Raw genomic sequence first — 21,750 nt, forward strand, 5'->3', positions numbered from 1 at the left:
CAGTATTTAATTTAAATAAGGAAGTTGTTGGGGGAGGACGCAGCAGGCGCGCGTTCCTCTGCTGCCCTCCAGGGGGCTCCATAAGCAACCTTCAGCGCGCGCCTTGGCCAATGAGCCCCTGGGGGTGGGATCGAACGCGAGTCCCCGGCGCAGGGCATTGGCCCGCCTGCCTGCCCCCCTCCCTCCAGTTGCCCGGCAACACCCCGAAGGGACCGCCCCTCGGAAGAGCTCCCGCGGGGCGAGGCTGCCGTTGCCGGGCAACCCCGCGCGGCTGTTGCGCAGGCGGGCGCGTCATTGGCCGGACGCGCCGCAAAGCGCGCGCGGGGCCGTAAAGCGCCTTCCTTCCCCTCCCTCCTCCCCGTCTCGTTTCCCGGGCGCAAAATGCCGTGAGCGGCGCCCGGTCGGGCGGGCCTGTGGAGGGCGGTCGGTCGTTCGCTGGCTCGGCGAGGGAGAGCAAGAGAGAGGCAAGGCCAGGCCGAGAGGAAGGGGAGGGGGCGACCCGGCTCCGTCCCATGCTCCGTCGGCGGCGGGCGGCCCTTTCCTCCCCCTGCCCCTTCATGCGGGGCCCGGGCCGGGGTCGCGCCGGAGATGGCCAGGAAGACAGTTAGCAGGAAGAGGAGGGCGGCGGCCCCCGCGGCGGGGCCTGGAGGAGAGCAGGTAGGCCCGGAGCAGCGGAGAAGGGCCAGGAAGAGGCGGGGAGCTGGCCCCCCAAGTAATGCATTTGGCCCTTGGGACTTGGTTGGGGAGGAGGGGGCTCGTTTGGGGGAGGCGGGGGGCTGGCCCCCAAATACTGTATTTGGCCCTTGGTTGGGGAGGAGGGGGCTTGTTTGGGGGAGGCGGGGGGCTGGCCCCCAAATACTGTATTTGGCCCTTGGTTGGGGAGGAGGGGGCTTGTTTGGGGGAGGCGGGGGGCTGGCCCCCAAATACTGTATTTGGCCCTTGGTTGGGGAGGAGGGGGCTTGTTTGGGGGAGGTGGGGGGCTGGCCCCCAAATACTGTATTTGGCCCTTGGTTGGGGAGGAGGGGGCTTGTTTGGGGGAGGCGGGGGGCTGGCCCTCAAATACTGTATTTGGCCCTTGGTTGGGGAGGAGGGGGCTTGTTTTGGGGAGGCGGGGGGCTGGCCCCCAAGTAATGCATTTGGCCCTTGGTTGGGGAGGAGGGGGCTTGTTTTGGGGAGGCGGGGGGCTGGCCCCCCAAGTAATGCATTTGGCCCTTGGGACTTGGTTGGGGAGGAGGGGGCTTGTTTGGGGGAGGCGGGGGGCTGGCCCCCAAATACTGTATTTGGCCCTTGGTTGGGGAGGAGGGGGCTTGTTTTGGGGAGGCGGGGGGCTGGCCCCCAAATAATGTATTTGGCTCTTGGTTGGGGAGGAGGGGGCTTGTTTTGGGGTGGTCGTGTCGGAGGACGGGGCCAAGCAGCCTGGCGAGGGGCTTCCACCCCAGATGGGCAGAGTCTGCTCTTTCTTGTATGGGGGGGGGGGTGATAGGAATTTTCCTCCTCCTTTCCTACGTGTAAGAGGAGCACCCTGTTGTAACAGATCAATAAAGATCAGGCTTACGAGCTGCTTTGCTTCTCAATGTTCTCTGGTTGGCCTCTGTTATTTTCTCCGACCGATGGAGAACCTGCAGAGGACTCTATAAGGGCTCTTGGGTACCCCATAAGGGAAAAGGGCAATTTTTGTTTACAACAGGGGACATAGGCTTGGGCCTCGAGGTCAGGTTGGCATCCGCCTGTCTCCGGACACACACGGAGATGCGCCAGAGGCAGACGTGAAACATACGTGTGAATACACACACGCGCGTCCTCTGCTCCCCGCCGATCAATCAGTAATATAGTTCAGTGTATGATCAATATATGATATAAGGTAACGTGCAGGTTATTGTGGGGGCAGCGGCGGGGAGCGGGAGAAACGGAGGGGAGCGAAACAGAAGGTAAACTGGGAAGGCGGTGCTTAAATGCGAGGAGTAAACAATGCGCATACATGTTTGCGCGGATCTGTGGGGTTGCCTATTTCCTGTAGGTCCCGGATTCCCGCCAAGGTGCCCAAGGCACTTTGCAGTACTGTATATTTCGCTTCCCTCGGTTTTCCCTCGATCCGTACCCGACACCGCCCCCATAATAACTTTAATATTATGATCGATCGATCTATCCACGCGGTAGTCTGTTGCTTTGGAGGACAGAGAAAGGCCGGAGGGCCCGACTGCTCCATTGTCTCCATCATTTGCAGCTGCCCCCCAGCTCAAAGCGCAAACAATGAAATCGGCAAATAAAACCAGTCTCGTCGCTCCCCCCCCCACCCCAGAAAGCAAGCGAGGGTTTGGGCGCGTTAGCTCCGAGCCGCGGGTCCCAGCGCCTTGTCTCCCCATCCCCTTCTTCTGCCGTGGGGACCCTTTCTCCTCCCGCCGCTTGCTTTATCGGCGTTCAGAGGTAGGCTGCCCCTGAACATGCAGGCTCCATTTCCTTCCCACCGCGCTCCTCCCCGTTGACTCTGATCTCTCCAAGGTGCGCGGAGTTGGAAAGGGCGATGAAGCCGCCCGGATCGGTGCCGGTGGAGGTGGCGCAGTAGCCAGATGACACTTCCCGGTTGCCCAACCCCCGGGGCCTTCTTGCCACCTGCAATGGCGGTGGCGAGGGTTGCTGGATGCGTCCTTGGACCGGGGTGGTGGTCGCGGAGCGCAATTGGAGAGGGGGTCAGCTGCGCCCTGGAGAGCGCCGGGGGGCTGATCGGTGCCTGCTATCCGGCCGCCCCCTGGAAAGACCTGCTCCCCTCCTCTCTCCCTCCAGCCCGAAGGAGAAGCCAGCGGCTCTCGGGAGCGCCCGAGCCCTGGATTCGGCGTTCGGAGCTTTGCAACCGCCTCGGCCCCGAACGCCAGGAGGGCACCAGGCGCGCCGGCCGCTGCTCTCCATCCAGTAGTGCCCAAACGCCGCCCGGGCTCCCGATGCTGCGGACCGCGTGTAAACGGAGGGGGTGGAGGCGGGGCTTGGCTGGCCAGAGGAGGGCGCATCAGGTTTGTTTTCGGGGGCTGGAGTGGAAAGGGAAACTGGGCATCCGCGTGAGCGACAAGCCAAGGCCCCCATCTCCCCGAACCTCGCTCGCCGATGTAGCCCCGACGAGCCGGGCAGAGTCCTTCAGAAGCCGCTGGCAAAGACTATTAAGACTTGCCTGATTGAATGGTCCTCCATACAGAAAGGGGGAGGGGGTGGAAATCCCTGTAGGTGAAAACAACAACAAAGCAGCCCATCTGGAAGCTTGGGTGCAGCCGACTTGCCAATTCCCGTGTGCAGGGATTTCATTTTCAATTTTTGTGTATCGGAGGAGCATTCTATGATGTAAGTAGGAGTTGGCCCTGCTGCCTGAAGACCTAAAGTTTAGATGCAATTTATTGTCTCGGGGGAATTAAACTTTAGGTGTTTGGGTGAGCTGAAAATGTAAATTTATGTGAATCCATCTTGGTCCTCTACAAACGGCCACATTGTAGTCCATCTTCATAGTACCGATGGTTCATTATTTTCCATTTTAACCCAAGGTGTAGGCACGATAATGCATCAGAAAGTAAAGGTAGCTGTACTGGCCAGTAAGTAAAATTCCAAAATCCACATCGGAGCAATCAGTATCTTTATTAGGCAAACCAATATGCCATGAAATGACAGGCAACCTTTCCAGGTCTCCAGAACTCTTGGGGCTAGATGGTAAACAAGCGAAGGAATGGCTGGTCGTAATTAGAAATGAATTAACCATAAAATGTAAAATGAGCTAAAAAGCCAGTGCTTATCACTTTGCAATAGATTGTCAAGAAGCAGGTATATCATATGTATAAGACAATAAAAAGTGTTAACAAGACATCTGAAATAAAACAAATCAGTGCCTTGTGGATACTGCTAGAGAAGAGGGTGTTGCATAAAGTGGGAGCCACCATAGATGAAGTCCTTACTTGCTTGCCACCCACCTAACCTCTGAAGGCAGGGAACGTCTTAAGAGAAACGGACAGATTCCTGTGAGGGGGATCCCCTGAGAAAAGATTCCCAGGGGTGGTAGTCAAGACAGTTAACACTGGTTTAAGATCGTTATGAAGATGTGTCATTATTATTATTATTTATTATGCAGTAGAGCAAGATCCTAGAATATATCTCTGGTCCAGTGAAAGATGTGTCATATTCTTAAGGGGTCTCTGATGTTACGTGAAATGGATCTTCCCTCTGGGGCAGATAGGCAGAATCCTTTCAAGGTAGTAAGTTACATGAACTGTTGGCATTTTCCCACAGTATGGCTGGGACCACTCAGCTCACAAAAGGAAGCGGCTCCCCCCAGTTAAAAGGTCACTGGTGTGCTACCTGAAAGGAAGAGAGGTGCGGATGCAGGATGAGTCCAGCTACCACCGACTCCTGCATGGATATGCAGCCCAGCAACTGCCCAGTCTCCTGAAGGAAAGAGAGTTTCACCTTGGGACCCTCAATAAAGTGTTTGCATCTCAGTGGCTGAATCACCGGCAAGTGGTGTGTGGGACAAAATGCAACACAGTAAGTGCAAATCTCTCTCTATCTCCTTAAGCCAGACCTGCTTCTGGATATAGCTACACAAACTGTTCAGAAAAAGACCAAGGTGGGACCGTTTAAAACCTTGCCTGTTTTTTCTTAGCATTTGCTTCATTGTCATACACACTTTCTACTTTCCCTTTTAGTTTTATCTGTAAGCTGCTTTGAGCCCTTGTCAGGGAAAAAGACGGGGTAGGAGTAAACATACAGTATAGTAATTATTATGCAACATTTGTCTTTAATTGAAAGTAAGTTCATTACTGTATTATTTCAGCCTTGTATATAAACTGCTAGAACCTCCTAGCCTGCAATTTTTTTTACTAGTATGGTAGAGAGACCTTTCCTCCTCTGCCGGCCAATTTATTCACCTGCCTGCAGTTCCTGGTTTCCTGTTGCAAGCCTGCTTGTATCTACCATAAATCTAAGGCTAAATTATTGTGTATATGCTCTGTAGTGTAATGCCATTTTTGAGGCGAGGCAACCCATACTGTGGGCAGTAGCTGAAGTGCAGTTGCACCATAGTTTTGTATAAAAGCGTGATATCAAAGTTTCTTTTTCACTTCCTTTCCTAATGATCCCTAGCATGAAATTCACCCTTTACACTGCTGTCTCTCACTGTGTTGGCATCAGTGAACAATCCAGTTACAACCCCAAGGTCTGTTTGATCTGGTCAATCACTGCCCATGAACTTATATGTGATCCATTTTTTTCAAAATCGGTTTTACATTGGTCATTTTCTAGTCCTCATTTATGGAGGCTGATTATAGAGACAAGTTACTTATTTTTGTTAGGAGGTCAGCCATTTCTCATTTAAAAACTCTCGGGTGGACGCCTTCCAGACCTGGTGATTTGTCAGTTTTAATTTTCTCAATCAGGCGGGGAATAATGCTGCATTTAATCAGAGCAGAGAATCTTGACCTGGCTATGTATAGGACTGTTTCATGTGTTCTTAAATTGTGTGAATGCCAGTTTCATTGTAGAACACACACAGATCACTTTTTGACTCACAGTTCTTTTGTTTGAATGAGCTGTTGGCTTCAATTTGGTGCACTAAAAATTAATGTTTTCTTTTCACTGACAATCCTTCTAAATGGGAAATTTTTAAATACAGCCAACCCTCTATTATCATGGGGTTGAGTTCCTGGCCCTTGTGCGTGTCGGCAGGGCATGCACAAGCCTGCCCCATTCCGCCCCACTTCTTCTGGGTTCAAAACTACCCGCGCTTTAGTGGTTGCACATTAATTGAACATGCAAAAAATTGGTTTCCTGCTTGTTTGATACCCTTGACCAAGTTCATTTTTGGTTCATTTGGGTTTTAGTTTGTGTAATGTAGTGGAGAGATGCATGGTGAACTGGAATAGTCTGGCTGATTGAAGAAGTCAGGGTATGAATTATATCAGAAGATGGTCTTGAAGACACGTGTTAAGGTTTTTTTAGCATATGTAGGGGAATTGCATCAGCTGGCTTGAGTTTTACAGATGAGCTGAAGCAAAACTAAGCAGTTTCGATTAAATTCAAATTTGAACTGTATAATTTGGGTTCCTAAGCTAGCATGAAATAGGCCTTGAGACCTTGTGGAAAAGAGTTTTGTATCTGGTGAGCAACGTTTTACATGCCTGAGCAAGAAGCAGATGACTGAAAATTTCCCAGTCCAGGTCTACAGTATTGCTGCTGCTGCTGCTGCTGCTGCCAACTTTTCTGCAAGGAGCACTTCAAATCTGAAAATGGATTCTGTGTCTGATTCATGCATGAATTGATTTAGCTTTGAGTGAGCAACTCGCTAGGCTTCCTAGCTACAGTTAGGATAATGAAACGAGTTCATTCATCCACTGATAAGACCAGTAGTAAAGCAAACCTGGAAAGACTTGGATAACCTCTTCCCCGCTTATACAGGTTTCTGCACGCTACATGGTTAAATTGAAATTAGTCAGTAGTTTACTCCAGAATTGCACCCCATGATGTAAACGCTCCCTCTTGTTTTCATAACGGGGACTGCTGCTTTGCCATCAGTTTTTTAAGGATTTCTTGTATGACCTTTTAAAATTTATTACTTGCATATTATGTTTCTGCCCGTGGTGCTACATACTGCATTTGCTGGACTGTTCTGCCTGAGTCTAAAAACGGAACTTTGATTTAAAATGGCTTTCATGCCCTGTGACAGAGCTGGGCTGTGCAAGACCCCAGAGGGAGTTCTGGGTAGCTGATGGGCTTTTGTTACTCCGCAGAACTCTAGCTCCTCACTGTCTAAAGTGAATTTCTAGCCTTCAGGGATGCAGAAAAGCAGTATCTTTGAAAAGCAGCATAAAAATGCTCCGTATGTATATAGACAGCTGTCATATACAGAGTTGGGCCCATTGACAGAGCTCAGTATTGTCAGTGCCTGGCAGAGGCTCTCCAGGTTTTCAGACAGGAGCACCTCTCCCAGCCCTGTCCGGAGAGGCCAGGGATCAAATCTGGGATGACTGAGCTACAGCCCTTTCCCTTGCAGAAATATTCGTTGGTTGGATGCGGTGTCTAAAAGGGGCCCCTGTGATTTGGCTTCCTGGTTGTATTTTTCGCGGCGTTCCCCTAGAGCAGAACAAAGCATCTGTTTTGTAGGCAGCTGCAACCTGCTAAGTTAGCACGCCAGGCTCTGCAAGCAACCTCTTGTTGACTCTCCCTTAATAGATCTGGAGGAAAGGCAGCCAAGCAGGATAGATCTGTGGGAAGGTAGCAGTGCTGCAGTGTGGTTTGGTAGGTTGCATATTTCCCCTTCTCTCTATTACGTTTGGGTCTCCAGAGCAAACAGGTACTTACTTGGGTTCCTGCCTCTATCTGCTAGCATGGGTAGGCAAACTAAGGCCTGGGAGCTGGATCCAGCCCAATTGCCTTCTAAATCCGGCCCGCGGACAGTCCAGGAATCAGTGTGTTTTTACATGAGTAGAATGTGTAATTTTATTTAAAATGCATCTCTGGGTTATTTGTGGGGCATAGGAATTCATTCATCTTTTTATTTTTCAAAATATAGTCCGGCCCTCCACAAGGTCTGAGGGACAGTGGACCGGCCCCCTGCTGAAAAAAGTTTGCTGACTCCTGTGCTAGAGCATACTTGAGCAGCTTGCACTTTGAATGGAGACAGTAGTGGGATCACATTCCCTCAGGTGATCTGTCAGATCCCAGCTGCTGGCGGTGCCAAAGTTGTTGTGGGGAACGAACACCAAAGTCATCTTCACCTGATGCAGAAAAAATGTTATTAACAGTAATATGCTTTTTCAGTGTTCGTTGTTTCATGTTATCTTGCTTAAATCCTGACAACAGCCCTGCGTGGTTGGCCAGCACCATCCCTATATTGTGGAGGGTCGTAGAAGAATTGAACCAGTGACTCCCTGGTTCTTTGTTCACCTTCTTTGGGCATGTTACCACAAAAGCATGGGCTGCTGCTTCTCTTCATGCAAAGCACGTTTGGTTAAAAATGTCCTATAATCACAGTGTTCTCTGTGCAGTTTCAGATTTAGGAATGACCACAGGTGTGTCTTCCTCCCTCCCTCCCTTCCTTCTTTCCTTCCTTCCAGTTGTTTGTGGTCGATGTCCAGACGGGTCAGATTACCAAGATTCCAATTCTGAAGGACCGAGAACCAGACATGGTGAACCAGCAGGGCTGCGGGATTCACGCCATTGAGCTGAACCCTTCCAGGACCCTCTTGGCTACGGGAGGGGACAACCCAAACAGCCTTGCGATTTATCGCCTGCCTACACTTGATCCTGTCTGCGTGGGAGATGTAAGTGCCCCTACATGCTTCAGACATTTTATTTCATTTTCATGGAACTTCTGTCTCAAATCTGATGATGGGTCCATTCGGTGATGGGCAGATTAAAGAGGGCATCTTTATGTTGTCAGAAGTTGGATGGGGTGGTGTATTTTTACATAACTGGAATGTTTAATATTGTGAAGATGAGTCAGACATTGCAGGGAACTGGACTTGGTTGACGTCCTGTGTAGTTGTTTATAATCTTCTAGTGTAAAAATCCAAAAACCGCCCCCTCTCATCATGCATCTCTGGTTGCCTTTTTGGAGAAAAACCTTGCATGCTTGTTATCAAGAAAACCAGTTGCATTTATTTGATGTTTAAGGAAATACATGAAACCTTTACCTTGATATATGAAACCTTTGCCTTGAAAGAATTGTCCCGCATCCTCATTTTCTTCCTTCCTTTCTTTCTCTAGGACGGCCACAAAGATTGGATATTTTCTATTGCATGGATCAGTGACACCATGGCTGTTTCTGGTAACTTCTGCTAATGGCTTTATTTCTGTGCGCCCTAACATCTAACGGACTGTAGCTTCTCTTGTAACTCACAAGCTCCCCTCAGGCATTGTACACGTGTGTAAAACCAACAGTAGTGGGAACGTGTGTGGTAAACTCAGCTCCCACCCTGTCTCCATCCTTTTCCAGGGTTCCACGTCCTAGGAAGCCTCTGTGAAAACCAGGAAGATTCCTGCTTCAGGGAGTTGCTTTCCAGATCATGGAGTGTTATGACAATGGCGATTAGCGTGCCTGTTGCTTTTACACATGAGTAGAATGCCTGAGGCTTCAAATCTGTCTTTTTGAATTTTTAATCATATCTGTCTTAAGTACTTAAGCTCCCTTTTCCATATTCCCCCTACCCATCAACCCAAAAGAAAACTGCACTTTTTGCAAGGAGTTAGATGTCTCTAACATCTCTGTGTCCTCCTCAAAGTATATATCACACAGTTCCTCCTACCCCCTTGCAGTTTGTTTTGGCTTGTATGAGAGAATCTCACATTTTTGGCACCCAAGAGCTAGATTCCCTGCCCCCCAAGAGTTTTGTCATTCCATTCTAAAATTCAGCAGAGAACAAAAGGGCATGGACTTAGGCATGGAGGGATAGGTGGCCACTTGCAAGTTAGCAGAAAGGTGAATTTTTAGCCATGGCAAAGTGGTCAAGAAACTCTGGAGAGAGCACTGAAGTCTTCTGAAAGACCTGCCTAGGCTCTCTCTAGTTTCTGAGCCTTATTGTGGATCCACATCTTGAACATTATAGTGGCTTTTCTGTAACCAGAAAGGGTAGAGGCTTGAGGTTTCAGAGGAAATCTCATAACAACCACCACACCATTGCCAAATTCTATCCTAAAGTTCTGAAATACTGATATCTTGAACCACAAGCTGGGCTGCTTGGCCCCAGTTCTGCATTGCCACTTCCTCGCCTGGAAGCTAAAATGGGCTTCTGAGCTTTTCCTGTGTCACCGTATGCTGTGATAATGGTTGCAGCATTTGCATATCTTCAGAATAGCAAATGAACCATGGCAGATTTCACTCTTCCATAGTGATTATAGTTGTGCTGTGTTACAGCCAAGCTGAGAAACAGCCCACAGGATGTACTGAGCGATGCTGACAGCATTCAGCATAGCTTCAAAGCCCTCGCAGTGGAGGCTGACTGGACTTTGTCCCACTGTAACACATCCAGTGGAGAAATGCCAGGACGCTGTGGCATGATCTTTATTTTTTGCTCTTGTTTACAACCTCCAGTAAAGTCTACAGTTGTGCTTTTGTCAGGGTGCACCGCAGGACTGCGTTTACACAGTTTGTTCTGTAGTGTGCTAACCAAACAGACGGTTGCAGGAGGCTGTCAGAGTTCAATTAATCTTGAACGAATTTCAGATGTTTGCCCATTTGGAATGCATTCTGTGTGCACAACCTTTTCTCTGCGGGAAACTGGGTGCTCTGCTCTCCTTGCTTGCCTGGAACATCCTGCGCCAAGATAGACAGTTCAGTGTTCCTGGCTTGGCCTGTGGCAGGCAGAGAGCTGCGTTATGAGTGGTGCGTGACTAAATACGTAGCGCTTGCCTCTATTTAGACATGTGCCCCATCGCAGTCAGAGAGCGGCATAATACTAGGAGGGCATGTGTTTAATGTGTCCTTGGGTCTGCTGTCCCATTCAGGCTCCCGAGATGGTTCAATGGGGCTCTGGGAAGTGACGGATGAAGTCCTAGCCAAGAGCGATGCAAGACGCAACTTGTCTCGAGTTCCCGTCTATGCTCACATAACACACAGGGCTCTGAAGGACATCCCCAAGGAGAACACCAACCCGGACAACTGCAAGGTTCGGGCACTAGCTTTCAACAACAAGAACAAGGTCAGTAAGATAAATAAGTTCTGAGGTATCTGACCATAACCTCCTCATTGCCAGTGCTATAAATACGTTGAAAGTAGCTACGATCCCGAGAATTTCACTGTTGGAATTGTTGTTTTTGTTATTGTTGTTGTGCACTCTGCTCCTACCTTTAGTGCCTTTTCTGGCTAAAACCACATTAAGTAACTGGAAAAAGTGTGTGCTGAAAGCTCAAAACAAAAAACGGCATATTTGAGTTTTCCAGGAATTTGCATGTGGGACACACACCCCCGTAACGCCCAGCTGGGCTTCCCCCCACGTTTGCATTTTTACTTAAACACCTCTCACCCATTCTGTCATTCCGGCCTGCTCCAGAATGCAAATTCTTGATGCTGGGAGAGGCGGAAGAAGAACACCCATATTTCTGCAGGTGTTGCAAATTAAACAAATGTTAAAAATTGTGATGACGTTGAGGCAGGCGCCTGCTGTGCTTCCCATTGGTTTGCTGACGCAGACACTGAAATTGAAGGGGGGGAAGCCAGATGCAATTATTTGTGTTGCAAATGGCAAAGGCACTGAGGGTGGCATGCCCCATGGTCTCTGTGGAGCAGTGATGTTGTGAAATAAGGGACTTGCTTTTAAAATAAGGGATATCTGCCAGTCCTGCTTGGCTTTCGCCATCAGATTTTTGCAACCTGTGCCTCTGATTCTGAGGTCTAGAAACTGCTGAGTGCTTCATTTTTAAATAAAAACTAGGGCACTCTGGATTCTTAAGAGCTGCACACAGCAGCCTAGAGGTGCATGCAGTTCTTCTCTTGACCACTTTTGGATATAAGCTTGTGCTGTTCTTTCTTTCTGTTCTTTCTTCCCATGCTACCTTTCTGAATTTTAATGGTTTGCAGGAACCCACTGAAAAATTATAGTGTGCATCCTGTGGTTCTGCTGATGTTGCTAAATAATAATAATAATAATAATAATAATAATAATAATAATAATAATAGTAGTTGTTGTTGTTGTTGTTGTTGTATTTATTTATACCCCGCCCACTCTTGGCAGCTCCCAACCAAATATTAAAAACACAAAACTTAAAAAACTTTCCTAAACAGTCCCATCATGCCTGTGCTGTGCTGGCTGGGGCTGAAGGGAGTCCAGCAACACCTGGAGGGCTACACTTTTCCTATCCCTTTTCCAAAGCATTTTGTTTTAAATTACTTCAGTAATCCTTGGAAAAACCATCCATGTTAGGTCAATGGTGGTTGACCCCACATTGCAAATGGGGTAGAATCATAGAATCATAGAGTTGGAAGAGACCACAAGGGCCATCGAGTCCAACCCCCTGCCAAGCAGGAAACACCATCAGAACACTCCTGACATATGGTTGTCAAGCCTCTGCTTAAAGACCTCCAAAGAAGGAGACTCCACCACACTCCTTGGCAGCAAATTCCACTGTCGAACAGCTCTTACTGTCAGGAAGTTATTCCTAATGTTTAGCTGGAATCTTCTTTCTTGTAGTTTGGATCCATTGCTCCGTGTCCGCTTCTCTGGAGCAGCAGAAAACAACCTTTCTCCCTCCTCTATGTGACATCCTTTTATATATTTGAACATGGCTATCATATCACCCCTTCACCTCCTCTTCTCCAGGCTAAACATGCCCAGCTCCCTTAGCCGTTCCTCATAAGGCATCGTTTCCAGGCCTTTGACCATTTTGGTTGCCCTCCTCTGGGCACGTTCCAGTTTGTCAGTGTCCTTCTTGAACTGTGGTGCCCATCATCGGGCGGATGATTTTGTGTCAGTGCTGAGATTCTGAGATGGGGTCTCTGTTGTTTTAGCATTGTATATTGCAAGACTTTTAATACTGATTGGTACTCCGCATGGATCTTCTGCGGTGGCCAAGTGGATTACAAAGCTCTTTCTGTTCCAGGAGCTGGGAGCAGTGTCCCTGGATGGATATTTCCACCTCTGGAAAGCAGAATACACACTTTCAAAGGTAACCTGCTAGTGTGGGGAAAATGTATGCTGGGCTTTATTCCTGATTTGGGATTGAATAAGTTTTGAGCCAAATTGCAGCACTTCCTGACTGTTGGAAGGGCTGACCAGAATTGTTGAGCTTTTTTTAAAGGGGAAATGCCATACGTCGCTCACTGAAAAATCAACAGCTAACAAACGCACACAGTGCTAAACCCAATCATTGTATCCCCTATTGACATCAACAATCGCCAAACGACCGCCTGCTTGATGCGACGGAGGAAGAGAGAGAGGGTGGAGGGTGGCAGAGACATTCATTCCCCCATTCTTTTAATCCCTCGATCAGTAGGGATCCCGGGATCGACCGGGGATCTATCTGTCGATCATGGGAGACCGGTTGAACATATCTGCTCTAAAGCATAGCTGAGTGATTTATCAAAGGCTCTCTTATCTGCTGTAAAGCAGTCTCCGTGTTTCCAGTGACAACTGTTACAGTGGGTGGAGATTTGCAGTCAGTTTTGGACAGAGTTGCACCCCCCATGAAATACCAGGCACATAGTTTGGGGGTTCTCCTGGGCTCGGTGCTGTGTATGGAGGGGCACACAGTGTCTGTGGCTAGGATGCCTTTTACCAGCTTAGTGACGGCTAGAGAAAGCAAAACTTGCCAGTGACACAAGCTCTGCTCACAGCAAGGGTAGATCTCTACCATGCATGTTTCGTCAGGTTGCCAATTAGGATGGCTCTGAATTGCCTGCTGGCTTACCGGGGCTTTTAAGAGCTGCTTCAGGTACCCTGCTTACTGGCCCATCACTGAGGTTCAACAGACTGGCAGGTAATGGAGCAGGGCCTTTTCAGTGGTGGACCCATATTTTTTGCCATTTTCTCCTGAAAGGTGGGGCATAGGAATCTACCTTAAACCGAGTCAAACCATTGATCCATATAGTCCATTATTGTTTGCACTGATTGCCAGCAGTTCTGTAAGCAAGTTTAGCCTGCAAATACACTTCATTTCTCCTATTATTTGTTTGCAAGGCCTGCTAGTTCTGCCAGGCAAACGTTTAAAAATCTAATAGTTGAATACAAGAAAGTATACTTTCTTGATACCTCATTGCATCCTATTGTTCATCGTCCTCTCTACTGCTTCTCACGTGGGTTGTTTTCTGTCTTCATTTCCCCCCCAGCTGCTGTCAACGAAGCTACCGTACTGCAGGGAGAATGTGTGTCTGGCCTATGGTCAGGAGTGGTCTGTGTACGCTGTTGGATCTCAGGCACATGTCTCTTTTCTGGACCCAAGGCAGCCTTCCCACAATGTCAAGTCTGTCTGTTCCAGGGAGCGAGGCAGTGGTAAGGATTCTTCATGAGAAAACCTGAGCAGTGGAGCTGTTCTTTCTTTCTGTTACAGCGTTCTTTCACTGGACGATGTTGGCAATGGGATGGTGTTGTACATCCTCTATAAGTGGGAAGGAGGAAAACTGGTGCTCCCGCAAGGATCTCCTCCGTGCCAAATAGTATAGAAGTAGCCTGCCCCATGGGTTGTTCTTAATATTCCTTTTAATACAATGTTATATGGTGAGAGCTCTGTTTTCATGGACAACTTGCCGGCTACGACTGCTTTCATTCCCCAGGTTCTTGCGACGTTTGTTGGCCAACCACAGGTCTTTGCAATTACTAATTCCAGCATCTCCATTTCTGCCCTTTTCCCCAATAATCAATTCATTTTTAAATTGTGATCATATCTTCTGAAGTAGTTGCAGTTTCCCATTTCGATGTCCTTTGAAATTCTTGCCTCCAAGTCACTATTGTATTGCTCTGATAGTACAGAACATCAGTACTGCAGTTCTTCTATTACTCAGGCAGATTCTGCACAGTTTTCTAAGCAGTTATATAAACCTCCTAATTCTACTCCAGGTTGGATTTATGAGCATGTCTTGTGAGACACCGTGTCTAAAGGTCTTTTTAAAATGTAGGTCTCTTAACCTACTGGCTCTAGCTTATCAATAAGATGTGCCACACTTTTAGAGAGAAAAATCAAATATGGCATGGCATTCATTAAATCTGTGTCTTTTATTGAGCACCACTTTAATGCTTTCAAGGATCGAAATTGTTCTGTTTCGTTCCTACATCTTTCCTGGCATCAAAATGAGGCTGACTTGTCCAAAATCCCTGGGTTTTCTCCTCTTTGTTTAGTTATACTTCCCAGAACCTCGCTGATCTTTTATGATTGCCAAGGCCTTATTTTTAGCCAAATCTTGGGCCTCACTTGATGGCATAGGCCACGTCATCTGGCTGCTCATGTTGGTTGATATACGTTAAGAAGTCAAAGCAGACCTTGCACTGGCTCAGGGCTGTGCGATAATAATTCTTTCCTGTCTGGATTTTTTAAATAACACAGTTTGGTATACTGCGGCATTGAAGTGTAATTCATCATGTTCTTAAACCGCAGCAGTTCATGCCAAAAATAGTTCAGAGAGTGGGTGCACACGAGAAAAGGTTTCCCATTATCTCCAGGTACCATTTGTGCCTGTGCATGACATTAAATCATTTAACGTTCAGAATTTTGAGACTGGTTTTTGAAGTATCATAAATTTCAAAATCTGTTCTCGTATACTCCCCCCTTCACCGCCCCAGCTAATTGGCATATTGTTTATCTCCTTCATTTATTTTGTAATGTGCAAAGGGGCATTTTTTTGCTACTAATGAGACATAAAGCACAGCAGTTGCTGACATTCAGGTTCCTGTTAATAAAAGTACATTGGCGTTGACAGACTGGAACAAATCAAGGGGGTCTGTGACCTTTTCTCCAACTGTGGGTTTCTCACAAACCTGGCAGGGTGATCACCATGTTGTCTTTCTCCACCACCTAGTAAGCAGAGGTAATGTAATGGTAAAGGGTCCCCTGACCATTAGGTCCAGTCGCGACCGACTGGGGTTGCGGCGCTCATCTCGCTTTATTGGCCGAGGGAGCCGGCGTACAGCTTCCGGGTCATGTGGCCAGCATGACTAAGCCACTTCTGGCGAACCAGAGCAGTGCACGGAAACGCCGTTTACCTTTCCGCCGGGGCGGTACCTATTTATCTACTTGCACTTTGACGTGCTTTCGGACTTCTAGGTTGGCAAGAGCAGGGACCGAGCAACGGGAGCTCACCCCGTTGCGGGGATTTGAACCGCCGACCTTCTGATCTGCAAGCCCTAGGCTCAGTGGTTTAACCGACAGCGCCACCCGCGTCCCTTCTAGTAAGCTGAGGTACACTGCTGCTAAAGGTGGAGGTTTCATTTCTAGCTGTTCTGACTAATTGTCCACACTGACACTGGCATTAATGAGGGAGAAGCAACTCCATCATGTCCTTTGATATAAGGAGCCCAACTGTCATCAAGTCAGCTGTCTGTAGAGTTGGGGGGGGGGCGGACTAAACAAAATGAAAGGAAAAAAATACTCTTCCCATTTTTTTGCTTAGGCGTCATTTCCCTTGTAAAAATCATAAATTTGTGGAAATGCTGGAGGAAAATCTTCCTGGGCAATATTTTCTCTCAGAATGAGTGAAATGCTTTTGAAGATTTTTTATTTTTTGAAAAAACGAAGGCAGCATTCTGAAATGATGATGATGATAATAACCATGGGCACAGATCTTGCCATTAATCATCTCCTCTCCACAACAGGTATTCGCTCTGTGAGCTTCTACGAACACATTATCACGGTGGGGACCGGGCAAGGTTCCTTGCTGTTCTATGACATCCGAGCCCAGAGGTTCCTGGATGAGAAGCCGCCGCACAGTTGCTACGGAACAAAATTAGGAGGAAGTGAAATTCTCAAGTTGTCGACTGGCAAAGGTTGGCTGGTGAGTAGCTTGAACGAGAGGTAGCCTTGCCACAAACATTGCTTTTTTAAGGGCTCTTCCACTGACTGAGGGCTCTGTTTCTGGCAGCGTTGCCAGATACAGGTGAAATAAGCTGTTTGCTCTTTCCGGTGAACGGATATGCCAGGCTATTAGAAGCTCTTACTTTTCCTTTCCGTAAGAGTTTGGTCTGCAGAGCCGATGCAAGAGATTGCGCCACCGCCCTCTCCGCATCTTCTCCCGCCACCGCTGCCATTCCTTCCTCTCCCCTGCTGGTGGCAGCGCTCTTGACCCTCCTCTCTCCATCCTGCCTTGGTCTAGGTAGGGCTAAGAATGTCCTTCCGCAGAGTGAGGCATTCTGTGCTGCTGCCGTTTAAAGTTGCAGTACAAAGTGTAAAGGCCCTCCTTAGAGGGAGAGGAAGTGGGAAGCCTCGCCTGGCGGGCAGCAGGCCTGCGTGAATTTGCACCTTCCTGTACCTGCCACCTTAGCCACTTGCCTCTTGAAAAGGACTTGCCTCTTAATCAAAAGGGGCTGGGGATGGCCTTGGTCCAGTATACCTTCTGGCGGTTACCTCCCTGCGAGAAGCAAAGCTACAGGGAACCAGGCAGAGGGCCTTCTTGGTAGTGGCACCTGCCCTGTGGAACGCCCTCCCACCAGATGTCAAAGAACAAGAACCATACTTTTAGAAGACATCTGAAGGCAGCCCTGTTTAGGGAAGCTTTTAATGTTTAATAGACTATTGTATTTTAATATTCTGTTGAAAGCTGCCCAGAGTGGCTGGAGAAACGCAGCCAGATGGGCGGGGTGTAATTATTATTATTATTATTATTATTATTATTATTATTGGGCTGAAAACCAGCTTCAGCTTAAATTGGTGGCTCTTATTTTGCTGCTGTTCTCCATCTTGTTAAACAGCTTGGGTTTCCGAGCTGGTCGGCAGCTTCCCAATTCCCTTTGAGTGCTCCCGGGGATGCGCAGCAGCCAGTGACTGACTCAGTTGTTGCCCTTTCCTTTGACAGAATCATGATGAAACCTGGCGGAATTACTTTTCAGACATCAGCTCCTTCCCAAACGCTGTTTACACCCACTGCTACGACTCGTCTGGCACGAAACTCTTTGTGGCAGGAGGTCCCCTTCCGTCTGGACTCCACGGGAATTACGCTGGTCTCTGGAGCTAAGAACAATTTCCAAACAAAGATCTTTCGTGCAAATTATTTCCCCCTCTGGCATTTCTTTTTTAAAACGCAAAGGAATTGTGTGATGACTACACTGTTCTCTTCTGGTTTTGATGCAACTTGGGGTCAACCTTTTCTTTTCTTTTCTTTTCGGAAGGGGCGCAGCATCTTCCACCCGTCTCCCAACAGTTTTTGTACATTTTTTGAACAGTTTTAGTTTTGCTTTAATCTTCTTTGATCTTTCTACAACGGGGTTTATAAACCCCTCTTTTTATTGCATTTCTTAAAAATGGCTGGGTCTTTGCCCTGAGCTTAGGCTAACCAAACTTACATGCCCCCTCCTCCCCTTACTTTGCTGTGAGGTAGAAATCCTCCATTAGATCGTCTGCTGCCAAGCTTTCTGTGAAAGCCCAGGGGCTGCGAGTGCGAGTGTGTGTGTGCGTTGGGGTGTATGTACGTACGTGCTGGTACTTTGTCAGTCACATTACCTGGAATAAAAGCTTCTTGTAATTAAAAGGAAAAAAATTAAAAAGTATTTATATAATGAGATACGTTACTACTTTATCCACAGAGCCCAGCTTGCACCTGGCTTCACATTATTTTGAAAAGTACAAGTTTAATGATGCTGTACTGGGTCCAACATGTGACCTGTGTTCTAGGTCTGTCTTGCCTTCTCTTTTCCCCTTTCCTCCTCCCACAAATCCACAGGAAGGATATGAGTGTATAGATGGTTGCAGGGCGAAATTCGTGGTCCATGAGAGCTCTGTGAAAGAGGTGGTGGAGGAAGAAATGGCCAGTTTTCACAGTCCACCTGTGTTAGATTTTTAGTTCTGCTGGGTGAACTGCTTTCTGAGACTGGCCCCATAGATCTGCCAAATAACTACCCCAAATGGCCTCCAGCGTTGAAAATTGTGTGTGGCCCAGCTCATTAAAGCCACTGAAACGTCTTTTAGCACTGCAGGCAGGGATAGTGACTAAAAACGTAAACCCTACATAGCTCTGTTTAACATGGAGTGGCAATGTCTGCCTTGTGTTGGGTTTATTAGCAAGGCAATCCAAGATCCCACAAGGAAGCAGCACGAGCCATAGGCTGGTCTTCTGGACTTACTGCACACGAGCGGAGACTTTTTGCCCGTGCCTGGCCTTTGGGGCTTTCTCGATGGAAGTCCCACAGGGACCCATGTGGCTGTTCTGCCGCTGACCCGGGTACAGCTGCTCTCTGTAATTCGTAACCCCTCTAAATTGGACCATCCAAGAAAATGCACTTGCAGCACGGCGTTTGTTGCTATGGCAAAATGCTTGGTTTGCTTCCTCTCTGCCAAGACAAGAAACAACACCGCAAGACAAAATCGGAGCTTTAAGCCCTTTTGCTTCTTCTCAGCTGGAGTTCAGTTTTGCTGCCCAGTTTGCCAAAGGATGCTGCTGCTGCTGCTGTGCCACAAAGAAACTGCACTTGTGGGGCCGGAAATAAGTAGCGAGCTGAAGAAATCCACGTCTTAGGCGAGACTGGCTGAAGCGTCCCTCTGTGTGGTTTAATACTCTGGCCTGGCATTCTTCCAAGCAGCTTCTGTGGGTTCTGGATAATGTTAGCCCCATGTCTGCACTGGGCATGGTGCAGAGCTTTCTGCCTCTCCTATTGTAGCGAAGGAGCGGGAGTATTGGCCTTCGGCTGTGGTTGTCCATTGTGTCTTCAGTTTCTTTGTTATGGAGGCCTGTGTGGAACACAGACTCATGCAGAAGAAGGAGCTGTGCTGCTTTGAGCATTGAAGGAAGCCCTTTCTCTGGATGGCATAGTCTGAAAGTAAGCCTGTTTTTACCCCTGGGGTTGGGCAAAGAGGTGGATGAAATATGCCTCCAATTTCTAATTCATATGATGGGTTTTGGCTGTCAGAAGTCTGAGATCTAAAGAGAGCCACTGCCATGATACTTTTTTGGCAAGGGCAGCAGCTGGCACTAAGTTGCGGCTTTAATACTGTGCAAGCTTAAAGGGTTCCTTGTGAATGCAACTGTGCCCCTGGACTTTGGTCTGGAGCCTGAAGAAAGCATATATCATGGTAACATTAGCTTCTCTCATTCCACTTACGATCTGAGATTCTTTCCTACAAAAGGGGGAGAGAACTTCTAATAGCACCTGTGGTGTCAAATGTTGGGATGCTTGTTAAGTCCTTATTTCATCTTCCATCTTACGATTGAGAAAAGTGGAGGCCGCAAGAAGAGCTTATGCCTCCAGACACTGAGGCTGCATCATGTATTCCAGGGCAGCCATTTTAACAGCGATGTTTTTGATCCGTTTTGTATTTGTTTTGTGGTTCTCTTTCGCAGGCTATCTTGAAAACCTAGATTAATAAAATTTAAGAAAAGCAAAAAAACACAGTGAGCCAGACACACGATGTGATGCTGCCGGTCAGCTCCCGCTCCTGGATCTGCGTCCCTTCGTCATAAACATAGTCATAAACATGGTAGAGTTTTACATGTGTACATGTAAACACTCTCTATAGGCACATGGCTGCAAGGGCCTTTTTCATGCATTTATGAGAGTTTGTCGAATAACTGCCCCCCTTCCCCGAATAAAACAGTTCCCAAAAAATCATTTCCACTCTTAAGTGCCTGGACACACAGGAAACACTGAGGGCTGTTTCACAGATCATGTGTCGCAAAGAAGGGCCTGCTAACGAAAAATGGGTTTGCCCGGGTTGGACCCCCAGCTAACAGCTATATGATATCCGTTTGCAAAGGGTCTGTGCCATCTGTATGGCATGTTTTGAACTTTCTGCTTCCAACATCTTAGACATAGGGTTGGGTCCAGTGATGGTGCTCAATTGGTGGTAAAACACCTGTCAGTGGAACGGAGCAAAGCAGGGTTTGGGGGTTTTTTTGTAATTCCCCTTTCTACCCTACAGCTACACTACACCTATTAAATCTGCTGCACAGCAGTCAGGGCTCCTCTAGAGCAGATTTAGGGGGGGGTCTGCCCCCTAAATTCCACCGATGGATACCTGAGTGTCAGGTAAGCTACACTGTTAGATACATACCCTGGGAAAATTGTGAATCTGCTCGTAAGTCAAACCAAGTGGGGTGTTTCTGAGACATAATCCCAGCAGCTTCGGAGACTGTAGTGTCCCTCCCAGCCTTGCACGAAAAACGGCGTTTCCTTCCATTCCCTTGAGGTGAAATGAATGTAGTCATCTGGGTGCTGGATCTTAAACCTCCTTAAACTTGTACTTTTAAAAATGGGCCTGTGCATCTGGTTAACTCTTGCTCATAGCCTCCCACAGTCTCAGGGTTATATGTCACTACAATTTTCATCCAAATGACAGCACACAGGACCAATCAGAGGTTAACGTGCCTTTCTCCTACGGTACCTTGATCTTTGCAAAGCTGCCTACCACAGGATTTGCTGTTTGTCACAGTCTTTCATCTGGATATTGTTTTGTCTTTTTTCTAAAATATACATATATATATATAATGATAATGAAATGTTCTAAGCTGCAACCAACCTGTTCAGTGAATTGTAACTTTTTTAATTTGATGTTCAAGAGTGGTGTATAAAATCAAATGTGTGGATTTGTCTGAAGTGCGAGTTTTTCCGCTGCCACGCTTAACTTGTTGAGGGGACGGTGATGCACCTTTTTATTTCCGGATGGTGGTTTGCAAACTACGCAGCTTGGGTCCAAATAGATGCTTATTCAATCCAAACAGATGGTTTATTAGGCAGATAGTCTAAAGCGAATAATAATAATAATAATAATAAATTTTATTTATATCCCGCCCTCCCCAGCCGAAGCCGGGCTCAGGGCGGCTAACAACATTCAAATAATCAAACAATCAAATAAAACAACATTCTAAAAATATTTCACTATAAAAATTAATTAAAATCAAGTTGATGGCAACCATTAAGCAAAACTCTGTGCAGGTTACCAGAGGAGGGAGTCAGGCTGCGCCCTGACCAAAGGCCTGGTGGAACAACTCTGTCTTGCAGGCCCTGCGGAAAGATGTCAGGTCCCGCAGGGCCCTAGTCTCTTGTGACAGAGCGTTCCACCAGATTGGAGCCGCAGCCGAGAAGGCCCTGGCTCTAGTTGAGGCCAGCCTAACCTCTCTGAGGCCTGGGACCTTCAGGATGTTTTTGTTTGCAGACC

General features: G+C 47.7%; 1 protein-coding gene and 1 long non-coding RNA gene across 3 annotated transcripts; one reads left to right on the plus strand and one right to left on the minus strand.

Annotated features, from left to right (window-relative positions):
- The first annotated feature begins 207 nt into the window (after positions 1-207).
- Positions 208-21,178, plus strand: DCAF12 (DDB1 and CUL4 associated factor 12). 2 transcript variants are annotated; one of them, XM_083575702.1, is made up of 9 exons: positions 208-657; positions 4,261-4,515; positions 8,082-8,288; positions 8,734-8,794; positions 10,471-10,664; positions 12,562-12,627; positions 13,787-13,949; positions 16,263-16,441; positions 17,459-21,178. In XM_083575702.1, the coding sequence occupies exons 1-9, from the start codon at positions 589-591 to the stop codon at positions 17,615-17,617; spliced, it is 1,353 nt and encodes a 450-aa protein (XP_083431828.1). In that variant the 5' UTR covers positions 208-588; the 3' UTR covers positions 17,618-21,178. The 2 variants fall into 2 exon arrangements, with proteins under 2 accessions (XP_083431828.1, XP_083431827.1); XM_083575701.1 differs by lacking the exon at positions 208-657 and adding an exon at positions 2,601-3,005.
- On the minus strand, positions 4,572-10,464 carry LOC310744515. Its single transcript, XR_014539591.1, has 3 exons — positions 9,692-10,464; positions 8,661-8,727; positions 4,572-7,742 (listed from the first exon to the last, which is right to left on the minus strand). It is a non-coding gene; the product is annotated as an uncharacterized lncRNA (long non-coding RNA).
- Positions 21,179-21,750: the final 572 nt, after the last annotated feature.

The sequence above is a fragment of the Podarcis filfolensis genome, assembly GCF_964270895.1.
Source record: "Podarcis filfolensis genome assembly, chromosome: 11".
Lineage (NCBI taxonomy): Eukaryota > Metazoa > Chordata > Lepidosauria > Squamata > Lacertidae > Podarcis > Podarcis filfolensis.

Coding starts and splice junctions, on each gene's coding strand:
- DCAF12 (XM_083575701.1), top strand. CDS start 2,616: ATGGCGGTGGCGAGGGTTGCTGGATGCGTCCTTGGACCGGGGTGGTGG. Junction 3,006..4,260: donor GCCAGAGGAGGGCGCATCAG/GTTTGTTTTCGG, acceptor ATTTTCCCACAG/TATGGCTGGGACCACTCAGC. Junction 8,795..10,470: donor TGACACCATGGCTGTTTCTG/GTAACTTCTGCT, acceptor TGTCCCATTCAG/GCTCCCGAGATGGTTCAATG.